Source organism: Rhinolophus sinicus, chromosome 15, assembly GCF_057876585.1.
Source record: "Rhinolophus sinicus isolate RSI-liver-muscle chromosome 15, RSI-T2T, whole genome shotgun sequence".
NCBI classification, from domain to species: Eukaryota; Metazoa; Chordata; class Mammalia; order Chiroptera; family Rhinolophidae; genus Rhinolophus; species Rhinolophus sinicus.
This window is the reverse complement of record NC_142515.1, coordinates 41,929,742-41,952,127: the sequence shown is the minus strand read 5'-3', so window position 1 is coordinate 41,952,127 and position 22,386 is coordinate 41,929,742. Positions and strand designations below refer to the sequence as shown.

The 22,386-nt window shown below is 36.6% G+C and overlaps 1 protein-coding gene across 1 annotated transcript in view; it reads right to left on the bottom strand.

Moving 5' to 3' along the window:
* The window catches only part of ARID5B (AT-rich interaction domain 5B), a 169,662-nt gene that overhangs the window by 125,102 nt on the left and 22,174 nt on the right, over window positions 1-22,386 (bottom strand). Inside the window, exon 3 of the mRNA XM_074339490.2 lies at window positions 14,658-14,883. Coding sequence (XP_074195591.1) covers window positions 14,658-14,883 — 226 coding nt within the window. The remainder of the gene's footprint in view (window positions 1-14,657; window positions 14,884-22,386) is intronic.

Here is a 22,386-nt window from a genome sequence, read left to right as displayed (position 1 = left end):
TGAGTCAAAGACCAATTTCAGGAGGATGTCCATGAATGTCCTCAAACGTCATTCCAATTTTGTGGACGTAAACAAATTCCAAGTAAGGAGTCCATAGTGTTCTTTAGACTCTCAAACTGATCTAGGCCACCACCCTCCAGAAAGGTTTAAGCACCATCAGAACAGGAGAATCTGTCTTTCCCCGTCACATGTACAGGGACTACTAGGAAAACGCAGTAAATAAAACTTGGTGGGAATGCCTGAGGGGTGGCTTTGGGGGGCAGCAGGTGCTTATCAGTACACCTCCTGCCAAACCCCAAACCTGCTATCTAGAGTATAGATTCTATACCACCCTTATCTTCATTCCAAGAACAGACTCAGTAGGATGAGGTCTACTCAGCCAGAAAGCTCTGCCCATGGTGAATTCTCTGATTTTGTGAGATCTACCATTAACACTGTTTTTGGGAGAAAGTGTTTCACAGGAATTGATTTAACCGTACTAGCTCCATTTGCAACCATGAATAATGTAACCAGGCAGAAAGTTGACATTTTCATGGAAAATTTCTATCATTTGCAATCTAAGGGACGGATGGGTGGCTCAGTTGGTTAGAGCGAGAGCTCTGGGCAACTGGGCTGCCTGTTCGATTCCCACATGGGCCAGCGAGCTGCACCCTCTGGAACTAGAATGAAGTTAATGAGCTGCCGCTCAGCTCCTGGGTGGTCAGATGGCTCAGGTGGTTTGAGCGCGTCCTCTCAACCACAAGGTTGCCGGTAGGTTCGACTCCTGCAAGGGATGGTGGGCTGTGCCCCCTGCAACTAACAACTGCAACTGGACCTGGAGCTGAGCTGAGGCCCCCACAACTAAAGATTGAAAGGACAACAACTTGACTAGGAAACGTCCCGGAAGTACACACTGTTCCCCAATAAAGTCCTGTTCCCCTTCCCCAATAAAATCTTTAAAAATAATAATAATAAAATTGCTAACTTTTTTCTTAGCGTGTAGGTAATACAAGCTAAGACTATGATATAAAAATATTGCTTTGATGAATCAAGGATACCCAATGAAGGGATAAAGACTTAACATTTGGAGTTTCAACTGATAGCCCTTTATCACCAGAGAACGCATTGGTAGGCATGAAAAGTCTTCTTAGTTATGAAACAAATGAAACACTATAAATCCAAATAAATCAAGAAAGAGCCTTCAGCTTAATTATCTTCCCTTCAACATTTCAGAACGCTTTCTGGGTGGAAGTGCTTTGGCAAAATATTAGGAATTTTAACGAGGAGTATATAATATGTGTATTTCTCTTGCTTGCCAGTTGATATGAACAACTATGTATTTATTGGAGATAATGAAAGGTCAGCACTTAACATCAAACACAGGAATTCTGTCTGGAAAACCAAATTTCAACTAAGTCTAACTTCCTAGTGGGAGGAGTAGGCCCTTCAGAAAAGATCTAAGCCAGAGACGACCATGGCATTCTTCATTTCTAGTAAGATCCTGGTAGAGCAGAGAGATCACAGGAGATGGGGATCTCCTCATTTATTCAACAACCATGTATAGGAGACTACTGCTGAAGAAACAAGGGTCATAATGCCTGCTCTTTAAGCATTTACGGGTTTGTTCACACGCCACACATGGGCTCAGGAACCTTCTTCCACGCTCCCAGTGTACTTTGCTTACCTTCATCCATGCAGACGGATGGCTAAACTCTATCCTATAACTTAATTGTGTCTGTCTGCTCGGCCACACTATGAGTTCCTGAGGGCAGAGAGGATATCTCTTTCATCTTCATTTTCCTTCTATAACAAGTACGGTGTCCTGGCCTCCTTAAGTACTCAGTGCATGCATACAGCAGTGATTCCACTTCAAAATAAAAGGGTTGGCAAAACATCACAGCTGTCCAAATCTCCTGGATCAGCACCGTCCAATATAAACATAATATGAGCCACATACACAATTTTAAATTTTCTAGTAGCCACATTAAAAAATTTAAAGGAAAAGGTAAATGTAATTGCAATAATTTATTTTATTTAACCCCAGATATCAAAAATATTATTTCAACATGGGACCAACATAAGAATTATTAATGAGATATATATTCCTTTTTATGCTAAGTTCTTGAAATCTGGTGTGTATTTTACACTTATAGTGCATCCAATTTGCATGCTAAATATTCAATAGTTAAAGTGACATGAAGTCCTATCAAAACAAAGTTATGTTTAACAAAAAAAAAATATTTAACACTGCTTCAGTTTTCAATTTTAAACTGAAATTACAATTAAATAAAATTAAAAGCACAGTCTCCCGGTTGCAGTAGACACATTTCAAGCATTCAATAGCTACATGTGGTTAGTATCTACCATATTGGACAGCACAGTTGCAAAATAATGTACACAGTAAGCTCTTATTTTCAAAGCAAAACAATTCACGCGCACACACAGATAACTGGAGGAATAACCACCAATTGTTAGCAATGTGTTAATTCTGGGAGAAGGAGTGGAATTGGAAAGGAGGTGATGAGGACTTTTACTTATGAATGCTTTACATTTTTACATGTCTTCTATAAAATGTAAAATTATGGAGAAAACAGATTGAAGTACTATTTTCTTTAAATAGAGACAAATACAGCTACACTCTGAGAGTGGCAGGGAGAATTTAGATCCCTCGGGTAAGGACTACCGGAAATATGAAGGAAGTAGAAGTCGTGCTACACAAGGTGTGTGGGATTGAGGCTGTTGGTGTTTGACCTGGAGAATGGAAAATAGAGGGCGGGGCAGCTATGCACAATACTTGAAACATTCTCAAGAACAAGAAAAACTTAGTTTGTTCTCTGTTGTTACAAGAATAGAATTAGTAGCAATAATATACATCACTAGTACAATAGTTTATACTATAAGCCATACATTTCAAATTTAATTCATCAAAAGAATTTCTAACACAGAAATGAATCAACCATGGAATGCAACTGCCTCATAAAGTAACAAGCTCCCAATCATTGAAAATATTTAGAAAGTCAACTAATGAACACTTTTACTGAGGATATTTAAGAAGTAGTCAGTGCAGGAAAGGTGTCATCACTAGAATTTTCTAACTAGATTATCAACCCTGAGATTTCATTATTCTATGAGATTTATCATTATCCTAAGGGTTTGTGTGAGATATTACAAATGTTCACACAACATCCAATTTTCCTCTCCTTCCAAGAATGCTATAGGATTATATATCCTCCTTGAAGTAAAACATGACAATGGAATGAATCACTTTGTTGACTAATGAAATGTGAGTAGAAGCAATGCATGTTACTTCATGTTACTGTTGAGTGTAAATATTTAATTGCTAGTACCCTATACTCTTCATCTCTCTTTTCCCGGTTTTATAAGCACAGAAACACAGAGGAAGCCCAATATGGAGTCTCAGAGAGGGAAAGTTTGTTCTGTAGAGTCCTGTACACCACAAGGAACTGTGAATAAACAAAATGAACCTTTCTTGTGTTAAGGCACTGTGATTTTGGAGATGTTTGCTACCGCAGTACAATGCAGGCTGTCCTGAGGTAGATTGAAAATTCTTGCTTGTAATGTCCAAGAGAAAATGGCCTTAGCAGTGTGGTTTGGTTTCTTTTGAAAAAATCAGGCACCTCAAGGACAAATGGGATTTCCAGTTTGGACCATCCCACAAACACACAAGCATCATACACCTACTAATACACAACCAATAAACTGCAAGAATAGCAAGCTCACAACCAGAGAAGCATCAGATGAGGTGAGTAATTCACATATTTCACTTGTGATATCCAATTTGAAATCCTGGCACCAAATTTTCTAACCAACTAGAATCAGCTGTTAATTATGATCTAAGAGTGACCAGGGGAAATACAAGCAGGTTGTTTGTAGGACAATGCACATAGGTAAATTCTAGACTAGAGAATTAAATTTTAAAATATCATATTAAAATCACTTCAAAATAATGCTCAACGTTTTCCAGACTCCTAGAAAACTGCAATCATGGTTTATGTAACCCTGAATCAATTTCAGTGCCTTGTAATATAATAGATACTCAAATGTTTGTGAATTAACCTGAATGAAGTCACATACCACTGTGATCTGTGTCTTGGTATTCTTTTATGTTGCAATTGTCCACTTTACTTTCTTTGGGAAGAAAACAGCATTTTGTTAGGTTTACTTTTCTAAAGGAAAGAGGAAAGGAAACGAACATTCTTGATGAAATGCTCCCACTGTGTGCTTGGTGATTCTCCATATGTGATCTCATCTAACCTTTCCCAGCCCTGTGAGACATGCATTGTTAACTCTGTTTCACAGATAAGTAATCAAAGCAGGATTACAATTTTTAAAGTCATATAGCTTATGGAGCAAGGATTTGAGTCCAGTGTTGTCTTATTCTGAAGTCCATGCTACAAAGATTTTAGTAGAGTGGTCAAAAAGAAGCCACTCTAAAATGATAGCTTGGATGTTTGCTCATTCTTTTAAACCTTTGATTGAAAACATTAATACAAAACAATGGGAACTAAATGATCATTCTCAATTAAAAAAGAATAGAAACCCACATGTGAAAAGCCTATATTTACACACAACCATCACGTGATGGGTAATTAGCCAGGTAACTATAGGTTTTTCTCTGCTAGAAAAGTATACGTTTCATCATGCTTTGAAATCTGCCTTATTATCAGCACAGCTATGAAAACAATGTTTTATTTCTTATTGAGTGAATAGGCCAGGCATGAAGCATGGATTTTTTTTAGAGCCTAACAGAATACTTTCTTTGTTAACCAAAAAAGTAGAATGGGTAGTTGGAAGGTGGAGAAAGAATATCCTGTACCATGACTAGCAAGTAATCATTTTAAGGGAGGTGAGGACCAAAACAGTGCAAATGCCTAGAATAAGAAGTATTAGATGCTGTGCTTCAACCATCTCCTTAATAACCTGTCACCTAAAAAAGCAAAAAAAGATTACAAACAAGCCGATAATAAAAAAGATAAAGCAGGACAAGTCCAGTCTGGATTGGTTTATTTCCCTGCACATTTTTGTCATTGCTATAATCCTGAAACATGAAAAAGATTCCCTTGAGGAAGAGAGAAATTAATAAGTGCCAGTATTAATATGTAAAATGTCCACACACCACAAACTCCTACAACACCAAAAATCCTCAGGCAACAGACTAGCTTTGAACATGTTCTAAAGCTCTCTCCATAAGTTTTCTAGGGTGAGTCTATAGCTGGTTACTATGAATTAAGCCAAGAATACTTAGAAACTAAATACCACAAGTATGTTGCTTCTCTTACCAGGTACCAATGAGACAACCCCTCTACTAGAGAGTGTCCCAGGAAGTGTGGGCAAAGACGTCAAGTCAACCATTAAATGTACGTAGGTGTTCCCAGTAGACTCATAGCAGAGAACTCCAGAGATTTCTGTGGAGGTTGATCATAAAAATCGCATGTTTACTTAACCTACTAGGCATAGCTTTGAAGTTAGAGCGCCTACATGATAGAGTTAAGACTGTTACTGAGAAGATAAGACAAACACATAAAAAAATATACTGCATCATATTGACAGTTATAGAATAAGGTGCTCAATAATGTGGTAGAGACACTAAGTGAGATAAGAGCTCCATAAGAAGGGAAAATCCTATGAGTTGAATGGCTACAGGGACTTCAACTGAATTTTAAAGAAAAGAGAATTTCTACAGGTAAGAGTGCTGGAAGGGGCATTCCAAGCGTGGGTCAAGGCAAAGAGCCACTCAAAACATACTGGCAAGTATGGGGGACAGGGGAATGGGTATATGTGATTAAAGAGAAAGAAGACCAAGCAGTTAGACTAGTCAGACTAGAGCAGAAGGTTTACATAAGGGATAGGAGATAAGGTAGAGAGATAGGCTGTCTCAACATTCTGTGTGCACTTTGAGCTGGCAATTCCACCTCTATGAATGTACAATATAAGGAAATAGTCATGGATACGCGTAGGGCTATAAGAAGTTCATAGAGTGTGTGGGAAAACAGAAGCAACTGAAATGTCTAACAATAGACACGCCGCTATAATTAAACACTAATGCAGGCAGAGGGAAACAGTCTAGAATATTTTACAACATGGAGGCATTGTCACATTCATCTGTACAAATTTAAATTGGGGGGGGGATATTAAGTTTCATTTTTATGGGGAAAAAGAGTATGCATATGAATTCTTGCCTATATAACATTCATATTCACTGGCATATAGATAAATAAAAACGCTAACAGTAGTTACTTCTGGGTGGGTAGAAAATAAGCAACATATTTTGCTGCTTTTTGTTTGTCTGTATTGCCAACATTTTCTAATACAAACATGGATGACATTGGTCATCTGAAAAACAACAATGAAAGTTATTTAATAGGAAAGAAATGGAGGCTGAGACTAAACACTTCACTGGATACTTGCTTACAACATTTGTATTTTATGCAGTAGGCATGAGGGTATCGAAAGGGGTGGGGGTACAGGCTGAAAGCCAATATTTAAAGAAGGTGAGAATATAAAAGATGCCAGAAATGATTAAAAATCAAAAAGGCAAGTAGACAGGTCCAAAGGAAGAGAGATCAAGGCAAGGTACAGCTCTGGAATTTTAAGGTAGAAAAAGCGATGCCACTTCATCCCAGCACACAGGGTGAAGCAACTAGGAAAACCCCCAGTGGACAGCACTATTTGTTCAGCCCTTTGAAAACCCACTATTATTCCAGGCTGCCCTAAATAAATATATTTATTAAAATGGGGTAAAAGTCCAAACTTCAGTTTTCCTCTGCAGTGAACTGTACAAATCACAAACTTAAACACACAATGCTAGAGGAGAGAAGGGGAGTGAATCTTTGACATTAAGGAAAATTAATGTTTTGCAATAAAACCTCACATTTAAAGTACTCTAAAAGATAAACGAGCTGTGTGGAAGAATCAGCATCAATACTAAAGAGAATTAAGCCTAAATGCCCAAATCAAATATCTGCTCACAAAATCCTCTGGAAAAGCCACATCAATTCACATGTCGGATGTATGTGCTTTGTGTTCCAAAGTGATGCTATCATGATAACAGTTATAAGAATGGTCTACCATCAGTAATCATCCAGTGGCTAAAGAGATGAGAGGTGGAAAGCAAACAAACAAACAAAAAAACATTTGGAGTTACAATAAAAGGAGAAAGGCATTAGGTACCTACAACTGAAAGGGGAACTATTGACTCAAACCTCATTTTCAAAGCATATTTGAGGCAGAGTCAATGTTTTACTTTTCAAAAGACATTTAATACACCATCGTGGACCAACAGGATTTCTCCCTCACAGTAGACTCCTATCACCAAATGCAAACAGAATTATTGCTTCAAGTTTCCCAATCTATCTATGATACCAGAAACGTCTGAGCTTACAAGAAGCCAAGAGAGCTTAAAAGACTTTTTCCAGTTGACCCCAGGTATGTAACCAGAAACCAAAGGTGACATCATACATAGCAAGGGACTCAGACTACAGCTGAATTTTTTTCCATTTTTGGTTATCTTCCCATCAGATGGTTACCACCACAGATAGTTCACTGTGAAATTACTATTTCTCATTAATGACGCTAAAGCAAAAGTATGGCTGGTTGCCTTCTCCATCGTGGTCTTTTTATCACAGGTAATGGCCATATGATCAAGATAAAACACCAGAAAACACACACACGCACACACACACACACACACACACACACACACACACACAAAGAATTAAACTAACAATATGATAATTTAGGAAAGACTTGTTGGTTTTTATCTTGGTTTGATCGGAACAGCTTAAACAAGCTGGACACCAGGCTGGTATTCAACTGTGAACCTTTATCGATGCAAAAACCCAGTTGGGCAAGTTCTACCCTAAATGCTAGAGTACACAACTACAGGAACTACAGAAGCTCAAAAGGTACAACACTGATTCAGAGCCACAGTGGCTCCTGCCATATTAGGTGACAATGATATTTATTAGGGAACAGTCTACATTTAATACTGTTAAAAACAAACAAACAGGTAAGTAAACTTCAGGAGGTGTAGTGGCTGAATAGCTTTTTGCATTGAGGAGTAGAAAAATCAAGACCATACAGCTCTAGAAAAAAGTCTAATAATTTTGCCAGTGTCATGTCCTACCGGGAGGGTGCCAAGCTTGATGGATGTACCATGGCCTGTCCACTGGAATCCACTCCTAGTCTGGCTCTAGGATTCTTAGGAAAGATGAACTCATACAATGTAAAAAGGTACACTTGCGTAAAGAACACTCAAACTGTGCCCTAAAATGAATGACCAGGATGGTGAGGGATTTTGAAACCATATCCTGGGGAAGAAGTTTTAAAATTGGGGATGTGTAGACAAATAAAGAGAGGTTCTAGTACTGTTTCAAGGAAAGGGAGGAGTAAACATCAGCGTGACAATTCTATGAAGAGCTCCAAAAAAGCCTGAGTTTCTTACCTTGTTCATACATTGTATCCAAGAGGTAAATACTGGTAACCTGAATAATCAAAACAGCATTGGGTTCGACTTTCACTTTCCCCCCCATTTCTGCTACGACATCGTCAATTCTAAAAGTAAGCATACATTCTTAAACTCTACAATCTTCTCTTTAGTTGACTATCCATTGTCAAAAGAAAATATGAATCCGGACTTCTAAAAAGCATTCATCATGCAAGAAAATACGAAAAGACCCGCTAAGGCAACAGAAATTCCAGGTGAAAGGGTCTTAACTTGGCATGAGGCTTCATGAGTGATGGCAGCGTGAATATCTAGTCGGCAGTATTGATGACCAGCTGTTAAATGGCTCACACAGTTAGATTTTACAAAGACTTCCCTTCCAGAAGGAATAGCCGAGATAGCTCATTCTTGCAGGACAATGTTCAACTATTTGATTAGATGGCCAAGCTGAATTTTAACTTTGAAATGAAATAGGATAACTTCCCATGTGTGTTCCCAGGTTCTTAGAAAATATCCTGTCACTAAGTTGTTCCAAGCTTTGAATGTCTTAGATGCAGACTCCTGGAAATGGGAACTTGCTCCTGTCACAGTTCCTTTGGGCTGTCACTTGACAATGGCATGAAGCAACCACTTGAAGAAAGAGCCATGTTGGCAGTTGGAAAGCATGCTTCTCCAATATGAACTGCTATGATTGAATCGTTTAAAGAAAGTATGGTTCACACAACAATATTGTCAGAGAACCTTGTGAGAAAATCCTTTGGAAAGTGTCTTTATGAATTTTTGATAAGCCCCATATGTAACTGATTTCTATTTTGAATTCAGGGATACTATAAAGGCCAAGTCTGTTTCAGTGGAGAGGCCCTTTTGTAGGGATTCCTCATATTTGTGAATAGAGTAATTCAACAATATATCATCTAAGAAACCTCCGAAGTTTCTATCATAAGGAAAATAGTATAACTAGCCCAGCAATGGAAGTTAAAATATAAGCAACAAATACCCTCACAAGACTGTTTAATACACGTACAAAATTTACAGTTAGGAAGGAAGGAAGGAAAGAAGAAAAAGAGTGCCCTAGTAAGAAGCATGTTTTCAATCCTAATAAGTTCATCAGATGTCTCAGGTGAAAAATCCTTATTATGACAAACTGTCAGAGACATTTATACTGTTTTCTTCAACACAGAGCGAGAATCCTTCCCATAGCCACATCCCAGGAAGCAGCTTGACATATCAAAGTCAAAAGTGATTCTAAACCACCATTTGAATACAAGGCCTCCAGAATTTCTAAACAAAGACTATAGTCAGTTTCTAAGTAAGAGAACCTGAGAAGTTAGTTACACTGCTGGCAACTTATGGCCCAGCTTATTTTGACAGAATTTTTGAGAGGAGAAAAGTTATATAAAATATAAATATATATCTCTATGTAAAGAAATACATAAAAACATATTTATTTATTATATATTTTATATATAATAAAATCTATGTAAATAAAAGCAAGGATCTGAAGAATGTTAATGATAGTCTTCTATTGCGGCAGATAGTGTGGAGAGTAAACCCTGCCCTAATCACTAGAACGTGTGATTAGGAAAATTCAACAGGGACAAATAAGCTAATGCTGTACTGTGTAGCTCCCTGTCACAGAGAACCTCCTTCTAGTAATAATATGATGATGATACCATCTTACACTTCAATATAAATACTCCCAGAAATCTTAATTTTTTTCTCAGTTGATCTTCTCAAAAATCTAATAAGGCCAGGTACACACTGTTCCCCATTTTATACACAAACATACTTGAACTTGTAAACATACAGCAACTTCTCCAGTGAGTGACAGATCTACAGGTAGAGCCTAGATTCTCCTGACATCCCATCTACTGCTCTTTCAACACCACCATGCTGTCTGTTCCCCAGAGGACACTAAAAGTCTCACCAACAGAAGGGACAGGGGAAGCCATTCTTTCTCTATCTGATAAGACTTTAGAAACAGAATTGAACTGAGGGAACCCCCATCATTAAATTCAGCCATACCCACACCCACATCTTTTGGTCTCTTTTTTCGATTTCAGCTCAGCCTCCTCTATCTTTTCTTTCTTTTTTAAAAGACACATTTGGAGATGAAGCCATTCATAACTGCCCATCCACAGACAGTTTATGGCAGCATAATTGACAATGAGTCTGCTGCAAAAAAATGAAAATGCTGTTTTAATAACCTTGGCCTAAAATACATTCTGTTGTATGCCTCAAAGGGTTTCAATAAAAAGTCAACCTGTAGAGACATATTTTCTTGGCTTAAACAACAATCCAAAGCATATAAATGTAGTCCAACTATAATGACATATTTATAGGCCAATAAAGCTTACACTGCAGCTTTCATACTTCACTTAAAGGAACTCTGTAAGAAGCAGTGTTATGTAAAATAATTTGATTTTTTTTCAAACTATAGCCCTAGGAATAAAAAAATGCAAGTTTGCGAGATTTAACTGATAGTGTTTATATTCCTTAGTTGCTAAAATTTTTGTAAAATAAAATAATTCTTTATTTGGTTACTTCCAACTGCCATACCAAATATGGGTATTAAGTCCACTTTATTACAAAGGCTAAGTACTGTAATTCTAAAGACAAAAATAAATAACTGGAGGCTTGTGTAGTGAATGATTTAATCAACCCGATTCTTCTGGAAAAACAGGTTCCTGTGTTCGTTATGCTTATGAATAATACATTCCTTAACCCTTCTATTTTAACATAGTTATATTTTTTTGTATAAACTTCACTATGAAACTGTCTGAAAGAAGGTAAAACATCTCACTGAGTAAAGTCACAATTTGAATTGGTTTCATATTCAACTTTCTTTCTTTGAAAAGGACAAAGAGGAGGAAGGCCTCATCTCAGAAGTGTCGTTTAAGATTATTAGTTTTCTCACTACCTAGAGCTGTAGTTTTAGTCACCAGTCATTTGGAATCTTAAATGAAAACTCCAGAGATTTTTAAAAAGCAAATATGACATCTGCAAATATTGTCCTAAAGGGGAAAGGGATTAAAAAACGAGATTTGTGATTTGAATCAGAGCAGTTATTGGAAGCTGCCATTTGGGGCAGAGTTTTTCTTTGTGGAGTATTAATTTGTTGGCAGTCACACTTTTGTGAGAACACTCTTGTTTTTTTTTTTTTTCACTATTCAGAGAGAGACAGGAAGTGACACAAACTGAGATTAAAGAGAATTTATTCTACCTAAACACCGAGCAAGAAGAGTTCTTTAGCTTTTATAGGGTAAAAATCCCTTCTTTTGAGAGTCAACCTAATTATTTTGTTATTTTTGATGTTTTAAGGTGATGAAATAGCTCAGTTGAAAAAATAACATATTGGAGTTTTATTTTATCCACAGAAAGATGAGATCTTTCCATTCTTTGCTTACTTCCACCAGAAAAAAAAAAAGAGGGGGGTCTTAAGTAATCTCAGAGTTCATCTTCTTTCTTTGGTAAGAACAATGAGGAGTTGGAAGGGTTCTACAGAAGGAAAAACCTAATAAGTGTGTGAACTTCCATTAACAATGTGGTATTGGAAGTGGTTTTAGTGTGGCCAAGAGAAAGGGAGATAAGAAAACCACTGTGTAGAAAGAAAAGTACAGACAACAAATATTTTGATGTTGCAGACAGAAAAGGGAAGAGGTTGAAGAGAAAGTTGCTGGGACAGGAATGCGTACAGCAAATGACACCCCCTGTCTCCCCAATATAAACCCTGACAATGTAGACTTGTAAACCGTAGATCAAGCAGATAATGGAAACTCATTACATTAAGGAAAGTTTTTTGTTTCTCTTTCCACATTATTACAACACAGTGTGCATTCCAATTACAAAAGCTATTTGTCTCAAATTCCCCACAGTTCATACCAACTGAGTAGAATTTCAAGGCCCCAAAGTCTATCCTTAAAGGGGTATTTTACATTTTAAAAAAAGGAGAAAAAGTACATGGTGTTTCTTGCTCAGCGGAGGAGAGCCTCCCAAACAAATCTCCTGTTGCTATTTTCCCTTCCTCACACTAATGTGAAGCTGTCTCCCAAATGAGATGCTCCCTCCCGCCTCCCCCCAAAATTATAATTACCTAGAATGCCTTTTATCAGCAAACACTCCTTGGCCTTGCCTCAGTCCTACTGAATGAAGAATCTGGGAAAGCAGACTCAGCAATTAGTATTATTTTTTAAATTCCCCTAGTGTGTCTGATGAAAAACTAGATTTAAAAACCACTAAGTACTTTGAATATTCACTATAAACCAATTTCTTCTGGAATCAATTATTCAAAATGTAGATTATGGACATTTTCTAGAATTCAGAAAGATCAAAACCTTTAAATCTTCTGATGGAATTAAGAGACTAGGTTTCTCTTCATGTTCATTAATAAACTATCAATTTTTTAAACACAAAACAACCCTGCTATAAATACTCTTGTTTATATGTGTGACATCAAGCTTAACCATCTACACATCCTTTTGTCCCCCCGTGGGTTTCCTGTTTAGTTTTTTATTAGTAACAGTATATTCCATAACTAAAAAAAAAAAAAAATCAAACAAACAAAAGAAAGGGTTTAATGTTAAGGAAAACAACACAATAGCGATACAACTTAGATCATACATTAGGAAAGTAATAAAACAGATGTATTATTCAGCATTATCACATGTCAGAACATTAGTTACTGTGTGTTCACAGAATTGAGAGGTGCAATAGAATATATGAGAAGATTTGTATTTTTAAAAAAAGTTATTTTGGCTTTAAAAGGAAAACCACTAGATTAATAATTTTCTTTACATGTGCACATGACAATCAGGCTGCCATGTACAAAATATTACAGCCTGACAACTACCAAAAGATGCCAGGAAACAGTTGATCATTAAACTCAAATTGCAAGCAAATATTAATGCTATTCCCAAAGCACAGCACAGCTCATCACAAACCAGAATCACGTGAAAGACCCAGTTAGTTAATGGTGCTATTCAGTTTCCTTATGCCAATTAAGATAGTCTACGTTCGTTGTAATAGTTAAATTCTAGATTAAAACAAAAAACAAAAAACAGGAAGTTGTCACATTAAGGCATGAAATAGGGCTATGAAAATCAGCATTGTGTTAGAATGAAAGAAAAAGATGCCTTAATACGTTAAAAGTGAAGTTCCTCTTTGCCTAAAGAGGAAATAAACTCATCTAAATCAGTGGTCAACAACTATGGTCTTGAGCAATGTTAGGAGAGTAAGTCAGTGAATGCCACAGGGAGATACAAACAGAAGGAAAAAGAAACACACAAAAAGTCACTACAGAACCAAGTGTTCAGAAAAAGCAACAGAATTAATTATGGAGCCCCTTGTATACACCAATCACTGTGCTCATTCCTATATATCTTACGTCTATCTCACAGTGACTTGGCAAAGTTCCAATGTTTTTCAGAGGGGGAAACTGAGGCTTGGAGGTTAAATTATTTGCCCAACACCACACAGCTAACTAAGCAGCAAAGTCAGGATTCAAGCACTAATTAGAATAACTACTCCAAATCACAAGTTCTCCTCTAAAGTTACAATGGAAGAGGAGAAGGCAGAAAAGGAAAAAAAATATAGAGTTGATGGTGATCACTAAATGCTAAAAGCTCAGGGAAACCTAAGCCATGAGTCGCCAACCAACAGTTCCCTGCTCTGACATTGCTCTCCTGCTCCACACTAAGTAACTCATCTCTCTTCCTTATTTTGCTTTTGCTTTTCATCCAACATAAAACATGAAATTCTAACACGGTATTCATAGATGGCATACTATCTACTTAGACCAAATATTTAAACTCTTCATTAATTCAATTTTAGGTGCTCTAATTAAGTCTCATGCCTTGACACCAACTGGAAGCTGCTTAAGACCACATGTCATATCACCCAGTTTCTGGTACAGGGCTCCACACATAGAAGGTCCTATGATCTAACAGGTAAAATTTATCCCTTACACACCTAGTCATCTGTCTGTCCGTATTGCCAGGCCCCTTTGAAGTTAAAGAAATTACACACACACACACTCACACAAATATAAAATATATATAATCTTATATAGATCAGGATTATATATACTATATATAGATACACAGACACACACACACACACATATACGTCAGAGTTTCTAGAAAAATCTACAACAAAAAAAAATGTAGGTTACTGTATATGAACACACATTAGATTTAGAAGTACAAATTATATTTACCAAGGTCGGCCTTTTCCTTGAGAACGTCTTTGAAGTTGAGTCCACTGTTTAGGGTTGACTGCCTATACTTCAGCAGAGCTTCCTTCTGTCCATTCCTTCCCAAGGCTTCTGTTTTCACTGACCCAGCTTGGAGGCCACATCTCCACTTGGAAAAATCAGAATGTACCCACTTGACCAGGTCTTCAAGCTTCACAATCACCTTTTCGGAAACAGCAATGACTTCATCCTACCAAAGGGGGTTGGGGAAGAACAAAAAAACATTATTTTGTCATTCTGAGGTAAATAATAAATTTTCAACAAAGCCCATCTGAAATACCATTTGAGTGGTTTAACCCTACGCAAGCAGACAATGTGCTTCTCAGTAACAGGAAATCTTCAATCACTCACTTCATTTCAATGGTTTTTCACAGCTAGTTGTCTAGTTGAGGAATAATTTATAAGATATATTTGTTATATGATTAGAAAGGGTACACAAATTGGGCAATAATTCTAATAGCCATTTTTAATGCTAGTTGCAAAAGCCTACTCTGCCTAGCTGATCATTTGGGTGAAAGCTAATTTTTAGGTGCAATTAATTGCAAAAGCAAAAAGTGAGAACTAGATGACTAATGGTTAGCCTGTCTCTATATAAATGGTCTAAGTAAATCTGGGATTCTTGGAACTCTGACTCACCCCAAAATTCCTATGTTTATGGTACATTTTCCCTTGGCTTATACACAAATATTGAATTTAACTTTTGTCCTAAAAATTAAATAAAACTGTGATGTAATCCCAAAAGAAATACTTCATAAATGTTATGTGCTTCCCACTGAAAGAAACTTACACATTCTCATGTTTCTTAAAAACTTTGTAAGTTGAGAAATGAACTGATTTTTTTCTTTTAATACATATGGGGTAAGAGGCGAGAGGGCGAGTGAGGAGAAAGCCTTTGAATCTAAGAAAAGTAGTTGAAACTTAAGTTTCTCCTATGGATCATAAATTTGAATTTTAAGCATCTCTAATTGCTTCCAGGAAACAACCAACTTTTCGGACTCAGAATTAATCCAGCAAGATATTTAATAGATGTCCATACATGGAGCAAAGGAGGGCCTCTGTTACCCAAAGATTTTTTTGGAAAAGGCTTAAGAAGATCATCTCATGGGTTTTAAGTTAAATTATTTGAAGCATTTGACATTTCAACTTGAACTGACTTCTTTCATTTCTTTTATTTCACATTTCTGAAGAAAGCTTAGCTGTGAAAACCCCTAAGCTTACAAAATCTTAGAAATATTCTTGACAAACAACAACAGGAAGATGTCTCTAAGCTATTAAACAAAAGGAATTCACAAGTGATTTTGGCTAATTTTACTTTTAAACATGACTCTTTCCTCCTCCCCCCTCACCTACACACACACACACACACACACACACACACACACACACACTACTCCAAAGCAAACAAAAACGGGTTTATTAAGATAAGCTTCACACAATAAAAAGCCCTGGATTTAGTTTTTTTTAATGGTTTAAGGTAGGATCTAAAATTACACTTTTCCTCATCCAGTTCCAAGCTGCTTCTGAGAAGCAAGTTTGTCAGGCAGCAGCAAAATAACAAATACTCTATCAAAAATGAAAAGTAAAACTTCCATAATGTAATCTTTTTTCTTATCACCATTAAATATGAACTTCCACTAAATGGCAGACAAAGTGGAAACTGTTTTTATCCTCTGCTCAAGAAAAAATATTTCAATACTTTATGTAAACAATGGGGCATATTACAAAGTACCTTTTCAACCAAAGATTTCATTCAGATTCACTATACTGTCCTCTTGAAATAAAAGATCTATAGTTGTCATGCATTTATAGCTATTATATGGTGATATTAAATGTGAGAATAAACATTCAGATTGGGTATTATTTCAAAGCATATAACAGCTTCTGGACAGGGCACACCAGAAATCAAGTTTAGAATATACTGGATAATAATTAAGTATCAAGGTATACAAGTCTTAACATTAGCAAAGATGGAATTTGGCAACAATTTTACCAAATATGGTTCCCTAGAAGAGTCAAGTTTGGAGATGAGTGTTATTTTCAAATAGCTGTAACTCTGATCAAATGATTATCATTTCAATTACCAGTTGCTTCAGCTCATTTCCAAGAAATGGCATGACTCGCTCTGGCTGGCTTACAACACCCATCAAGCAAATAGTTTATTAACCAAGAGAAAAATACAATCCTTATGATGTCATTGATGAATAAACCCATCTTTCAAGATTCGTCCACAGATTCTGTCCTCCCTTCTTTTCTCTCTGAAACAGACCTTCTGAATATATATACACAATATATATAAAAAAAAAAAAAAAAATGCAAGAATTCACATAAACCTGCATAAACCATAAACCCAAGTTTGGATTAATCGTGCAACCAGTATATTTTACTGTGGATTCACAGAGAAACTGGCCCGGCAACATTGTGAAATGCCAGGATTGAGAAGGAAATCTGATAAGCGGAGGAGGGGAAAACAACAAGCCAGCCCCAAAAAACAAAACAAAACAGCCAACATATATAGAGAAAATGTCTCAGGAAACATTATTTTGTATACACAATGGCATAAATCACATGCTTGTATTTACTATTCTGAGCAAGTGCCGACTAAAGTTGCTAATACTCACCATTCTTGGGCAAGTCTCTATGTCTAAGAAAAGAATTTGAACAAGCTCGTCTCATGATTATATTAGCTCTCTCCAAACTGAGAATTAGCACTGGATAAATATTGCTGATTTACTCTAATACAACACAACAGGAACACAAAGAAACACACTTTGTTATTATTCTATTAATGCACCTTGGCTTTTCAATTAACCTGGCTCCCAATCAATATTTATATAGGCTGTGTTGAGACACTTTCTAAGTCCATACCCCCTTTCATCATTGTTTTAAACTGCCTACTTCTGTAATTTGGATTTTGTTCCTACCACTCTATAAAAACAGCTTATTCAATCATAGAATCCTCTAAGTCAGAGGAGATCATTTAGTCAAGAAGTCATAAATCAGGCAGCCTATGTGTATGGCTGGCCTTTCCAAGAGCTCTAAAACTTGGAAAATTGTACACAAAGTATCCAGACTTTCAGCTTCTCTTATAAAATAAAAGGATATCTGTCAAAAACAAAACATGAACAAAAACCTACCACCAACAACAAAAAACAGTTGAAATTGAGTAGCAATTGCCTTCATTAGACAAAATGCAAGGCCTCTAGTTTACCATTATCCCCACCACTCCCTATGTTCTTCCACATTTCCCTTACCTGCCTGGCCCCATAGGCAGGTACCCAGTGTTTCAACTTACATACCCTGCTTTAGTGCACATCCCTCATTTTATGGATAAGGATAAGGTTCAATGACATTTCCAAGTGCCAACTTCTGGTAGAACTTGGACAAGAATCCAGGTTTCCTATCTGCCAACACAGCATTTTTCCTGGACTCTGGAGAATGCCTGGGTTCAAATCCCAGCCCTGAAATTTATTCACTATGGAACACTGGACAACTTCTTTAACTTCCCTATGCTTCAAATTTTTTTTAACAATTGTTTTAAAAAAGATAATAATACTATCTACCTCTCATGGTAATTGTGAGGCTTAAATGGGGTAACGTAAGTGAAGTGGTGTGTCTGAGTTAGCTATCATTATCATTACTCGTCTGCACTGGCGTTTTCCAAAGCGTGCCATGCAGAGATGAGTTTAGATGGTTCATGGATAAACTTTTTCTTCCCAAATGTTAAGTTACTTATTGCTTCTTTATTTTTGTGGCTACTTACCATTTATGGGAAAGTGGTCCTGGTTTTCCATTTATAGGAGATATAGAAAGTTTCCTCTTTAAATAAATTTAAGAAATGGGTCAATTTAAATAAAACCATTAAATAAACATGGGGACATGTGGGTATGGTAAAAAAAAAAATCCAAGATGCTATGAAAATGATTAAAATTTGTGACAGTGTTATTATATCAGTGGTTCTCAAAGTGTGGTCCAGGAACCCTGGGGAATTCCAGACCATTTCAGGTGGTCCACAGTGTCAAAACAATGATCATAATAATACTAAGACATTATTTCCTTTTTTCATTCTTAGTCTCTTTCAAGGGTACAGTGGGGTTTTTCAGAGACTCCATGACATATGGTATGGTAACGTAGTGAATTCAGAAGCAGATATGAGAATCCAGCTATCTCTACTAAGCTAGATAGTAAAGAGATTTACAAAAATGTAAAACAATGCCACTGTTTTTACTAATTTTCTAAAAATATGGTTAATTTTCATAAAATGTGTAAATTTTTTACATAATGTGTTTGTACTGCCATTTTAATTTTATTTTTTTACATTAACTTACAGTAAAATTTCCTTTTTTTGGAGTACAGTTCTGAGTTTTAAAACATGGGTAACCACTGATGGGTTCTTGCTATAGTTTTCTCTTTTCCAAAATGTCATATAAATTGAATCATACAGTATGAAACCTTTGAGACTTCATTTTTCACTCAAGCACAATGCCTTTGAGATCAATCCATGTTGCTGCATGTATCAATAGCTTGTTCCTTTTTACTGCTGAATAGTATCCCATGGTATGAATGTCACAAAGTTTATTTATCCATTAATCCATTGAGGGACACTGGGTTGTTTCCAATTTTGGTGATTACAAATAGAGTTGCTATAAATATACACATACAGGTTTTTTTGTGAACATACATTTTCAATTCTCCACAGTAAATATCTAGGTGAAGGATTGCTAAGTCATAGGGTAATTGTATATTTAATTGTGCAAAAACTGTCCAACTGTTTTCCAGAGTGGCTGTACCATTTTGCATTCGCCCCAGCAATGCCTGAGAGTTCCAGTTGTTTCTTATCTTTGCCAGTACTTGGCATGTCATTGCTAATTAACTTATTATTGTCATTCTAATACGTATATAGTGGTTTCTCATCATGTCTTAAATTTTCATTTCCCCAATGACTAATGATGTTGAACAAATTTTCAGGTGCTAATTTGCCATCTGTATAGCCTTTTTGGTGAAACGTGTGCTTAAGTCTTATGCCTATTTTTAAAATTGGGTTGTTTGTTTTCTTACTGTTAAGTTTTGAGAGTTTTTATATCTGCTGAATATAAGTCCTTTGTCATATATGTGGTTTGAAAATATCTTCTTCCATTGCGTATCTTGTCTTTTCATTCTTTTAACAGTGTCTTTCACAAAGCAAAAGTTTTAAATTATGATCAAGTCGATCAGTCAGTTTTTTCTTTTATGGACTGTGGTTTTACTGTTATATCTGTGAACTCTTTGTCTAATGGCAGGTCATGAAGAATTTCTGCTATGTTTTCTTCTAAAAGTTTTGTAGTTTTACATTTAGAAATATAATCCATTTTACTTAATTTTGTATAAGGTGTGAGGGTCAGCTTGGCATTCATTTTTTTGCATATGAATATTATTTTTATTTTTAAATGAACTAATAAGTAATTTATTTCTCAGTTTTAATTTCTAATAGAGTAATTTCTAATAGAGTAAATACCAATAGATATAACCTACATAAACAAAAGATCTTTAGGATCCTCAGTAATTTGAGGGTAAAGAGTCTTGGGTCCAAAAACTTTGAGAACCACTGTATTAAACCAAGGCCTTTTCTTACTCTTCATTTTCCTTGATCTCTTAGTAGCATTTGATAAGAACAGCCCCTACCTTTGACTTGAAACTCTCCTGCTTGTTAAGAACTGCGAAGAGTCTAAGATTTTACTCGACTTCAAACAAGTTAACCTGACAGTTTCATAGATGCTGGCAAAGGACACAAGACTTCTAGTCAGAGACAAAGGATGGTTTACTGCTCACAGCAATAGCTGTAGTATCAGCCTTTGTGTTGGTTCTTTAATATCCAATGCTGAAAAGGAGATGCAAAAAGGCTATATAATACCTGTACACACAGTAGGGTGTCTTAAAGGACCCTGAACGTAGGGAACCCAAATCTTTAATACTGGTCAGCAAGCATGCCTACCTGCTCTTTGTTCTGGAGGAAGACACTAGCTTGTGTTCCAAGGCTGTTTGTTCACTATATAAACATCTTTGAAAAGACAGTCCAGAACAAAGGCGGTCAGTGGCTCTTCTCATAAGACATGCATATATTCAAGAGACCCTACCTAACACCTACCATCCCTATAGTTCTCTGTTTGTTCGATTCCTTTCTTCTTTATTCCATCTCCCTACTAGGAAAATGTAGGAAACATATACTTAGATGCAGTCTGGGTCCAGGTCCTCTTTCTCTGCAAAACACTCCTTAAAGAAATCATTCTCCATGAGAATTCTAATGTTCACCTGTTAGTCCATGACTACATTCTACAGTTTGGTTCCAAAAATTGCACCAGACTCCAATCCCCTGTTGTCAATTTGAATGTCTCAGAGACAACTCAAGCTCAGTGGAACTTCACAGCCCATTTGGCTTATGTGTAAGAAAACATTTTAGTTGACAGAGGGGAATTTAACACTCCCCAACTGTGGCTAACTTTCCCCCAATATCTATTCTTCCTTTCTTCTTTATAAAAAAACTGCTAAATTGCTGGGTACAAAATAAAGGCACCATTTCCCTGCTTCCCTTTTAACCAGGTGCAGCCATGTGATGAAGTTTGAATGAATGGGATGTAAATATTAGTGATGTGTACAACTTCCAGGCCATGCCCTCAAAGGGAATAGGTGTGCCTTTGGACCACGCAAATGAGGGTAAATCTCTCAGGAGAAAAAATGGGAGGAGCCTGGTCCCTACATAACTTCTTGGAGCAGAATCACCACACGAACCCTGAACCACCTACCTCTAGTCTGTGACACGAGAGATTCTGAACTCCTAAATTATTTAAGCAACTTTAATTCTGTCTGGATCTCTGTTATACATGGCTGAACCTATATCTTTATTAATACAGTAAGTCCTCATTTAACGTCATTGATAGGTTCTTGGAGCAGTGATGAAACGATGTATAACAAAACCAATTTTATCACAGGCTAATTGATATAAACAAGAGTTAAGTTCCTACGACATCTCATCAACGTTATAATAAAATGATGCTGAATGAAACAGTATTATTAATAAATATATCATTCCTCAGAAGAAAGGACATTAATGGAATGCTCCCTATAACAACATCTGGTACCCAATAATAGATCATTGCTGAGGAGAGCGATATTCAACTATGTTAATAGAGTCCAAAGGACAAACACATATAAATGTAATATTAGAGAGGTTAGCAGGTATGGGGTGGAATTAGAACAGGAAAAGAGGGCATCCACCTCAACTTTCCCTGAACATCACAGATTTTAAAAATGTTCTTTGTAGCAGTTAAAATGTGATAACATTTGGGAACACAAAACACATCAATAGGTGATGTAAGCTACATAAATTATGAAACCAAAATAATCGTCCAATTGGTTCCACAAGAGTGGGAAACTTTCATCAAGAGATAAACTAAAGATGAAGAAAAACTATTGTGTCAACATTTAGAAAGACCAGTGGCAACCACATCAGCTTGTGCCCTAACCATTCTCGCGAGGCATGTGTGCCTAGGGTATGCACCAATGGATTCAGGCAAGTGGAAGAAAGTGCCATATTGGGCCTTGGTGGATTGGCCATTCCCTTGCTTTCAAGCCTCCCTCAGACACCTGCTATTCATGGCACCTACTGGTTTGCGCAATCACTTTCCCTGTTACACTGTAGTGTGTTCTGCTAAAAGGATAG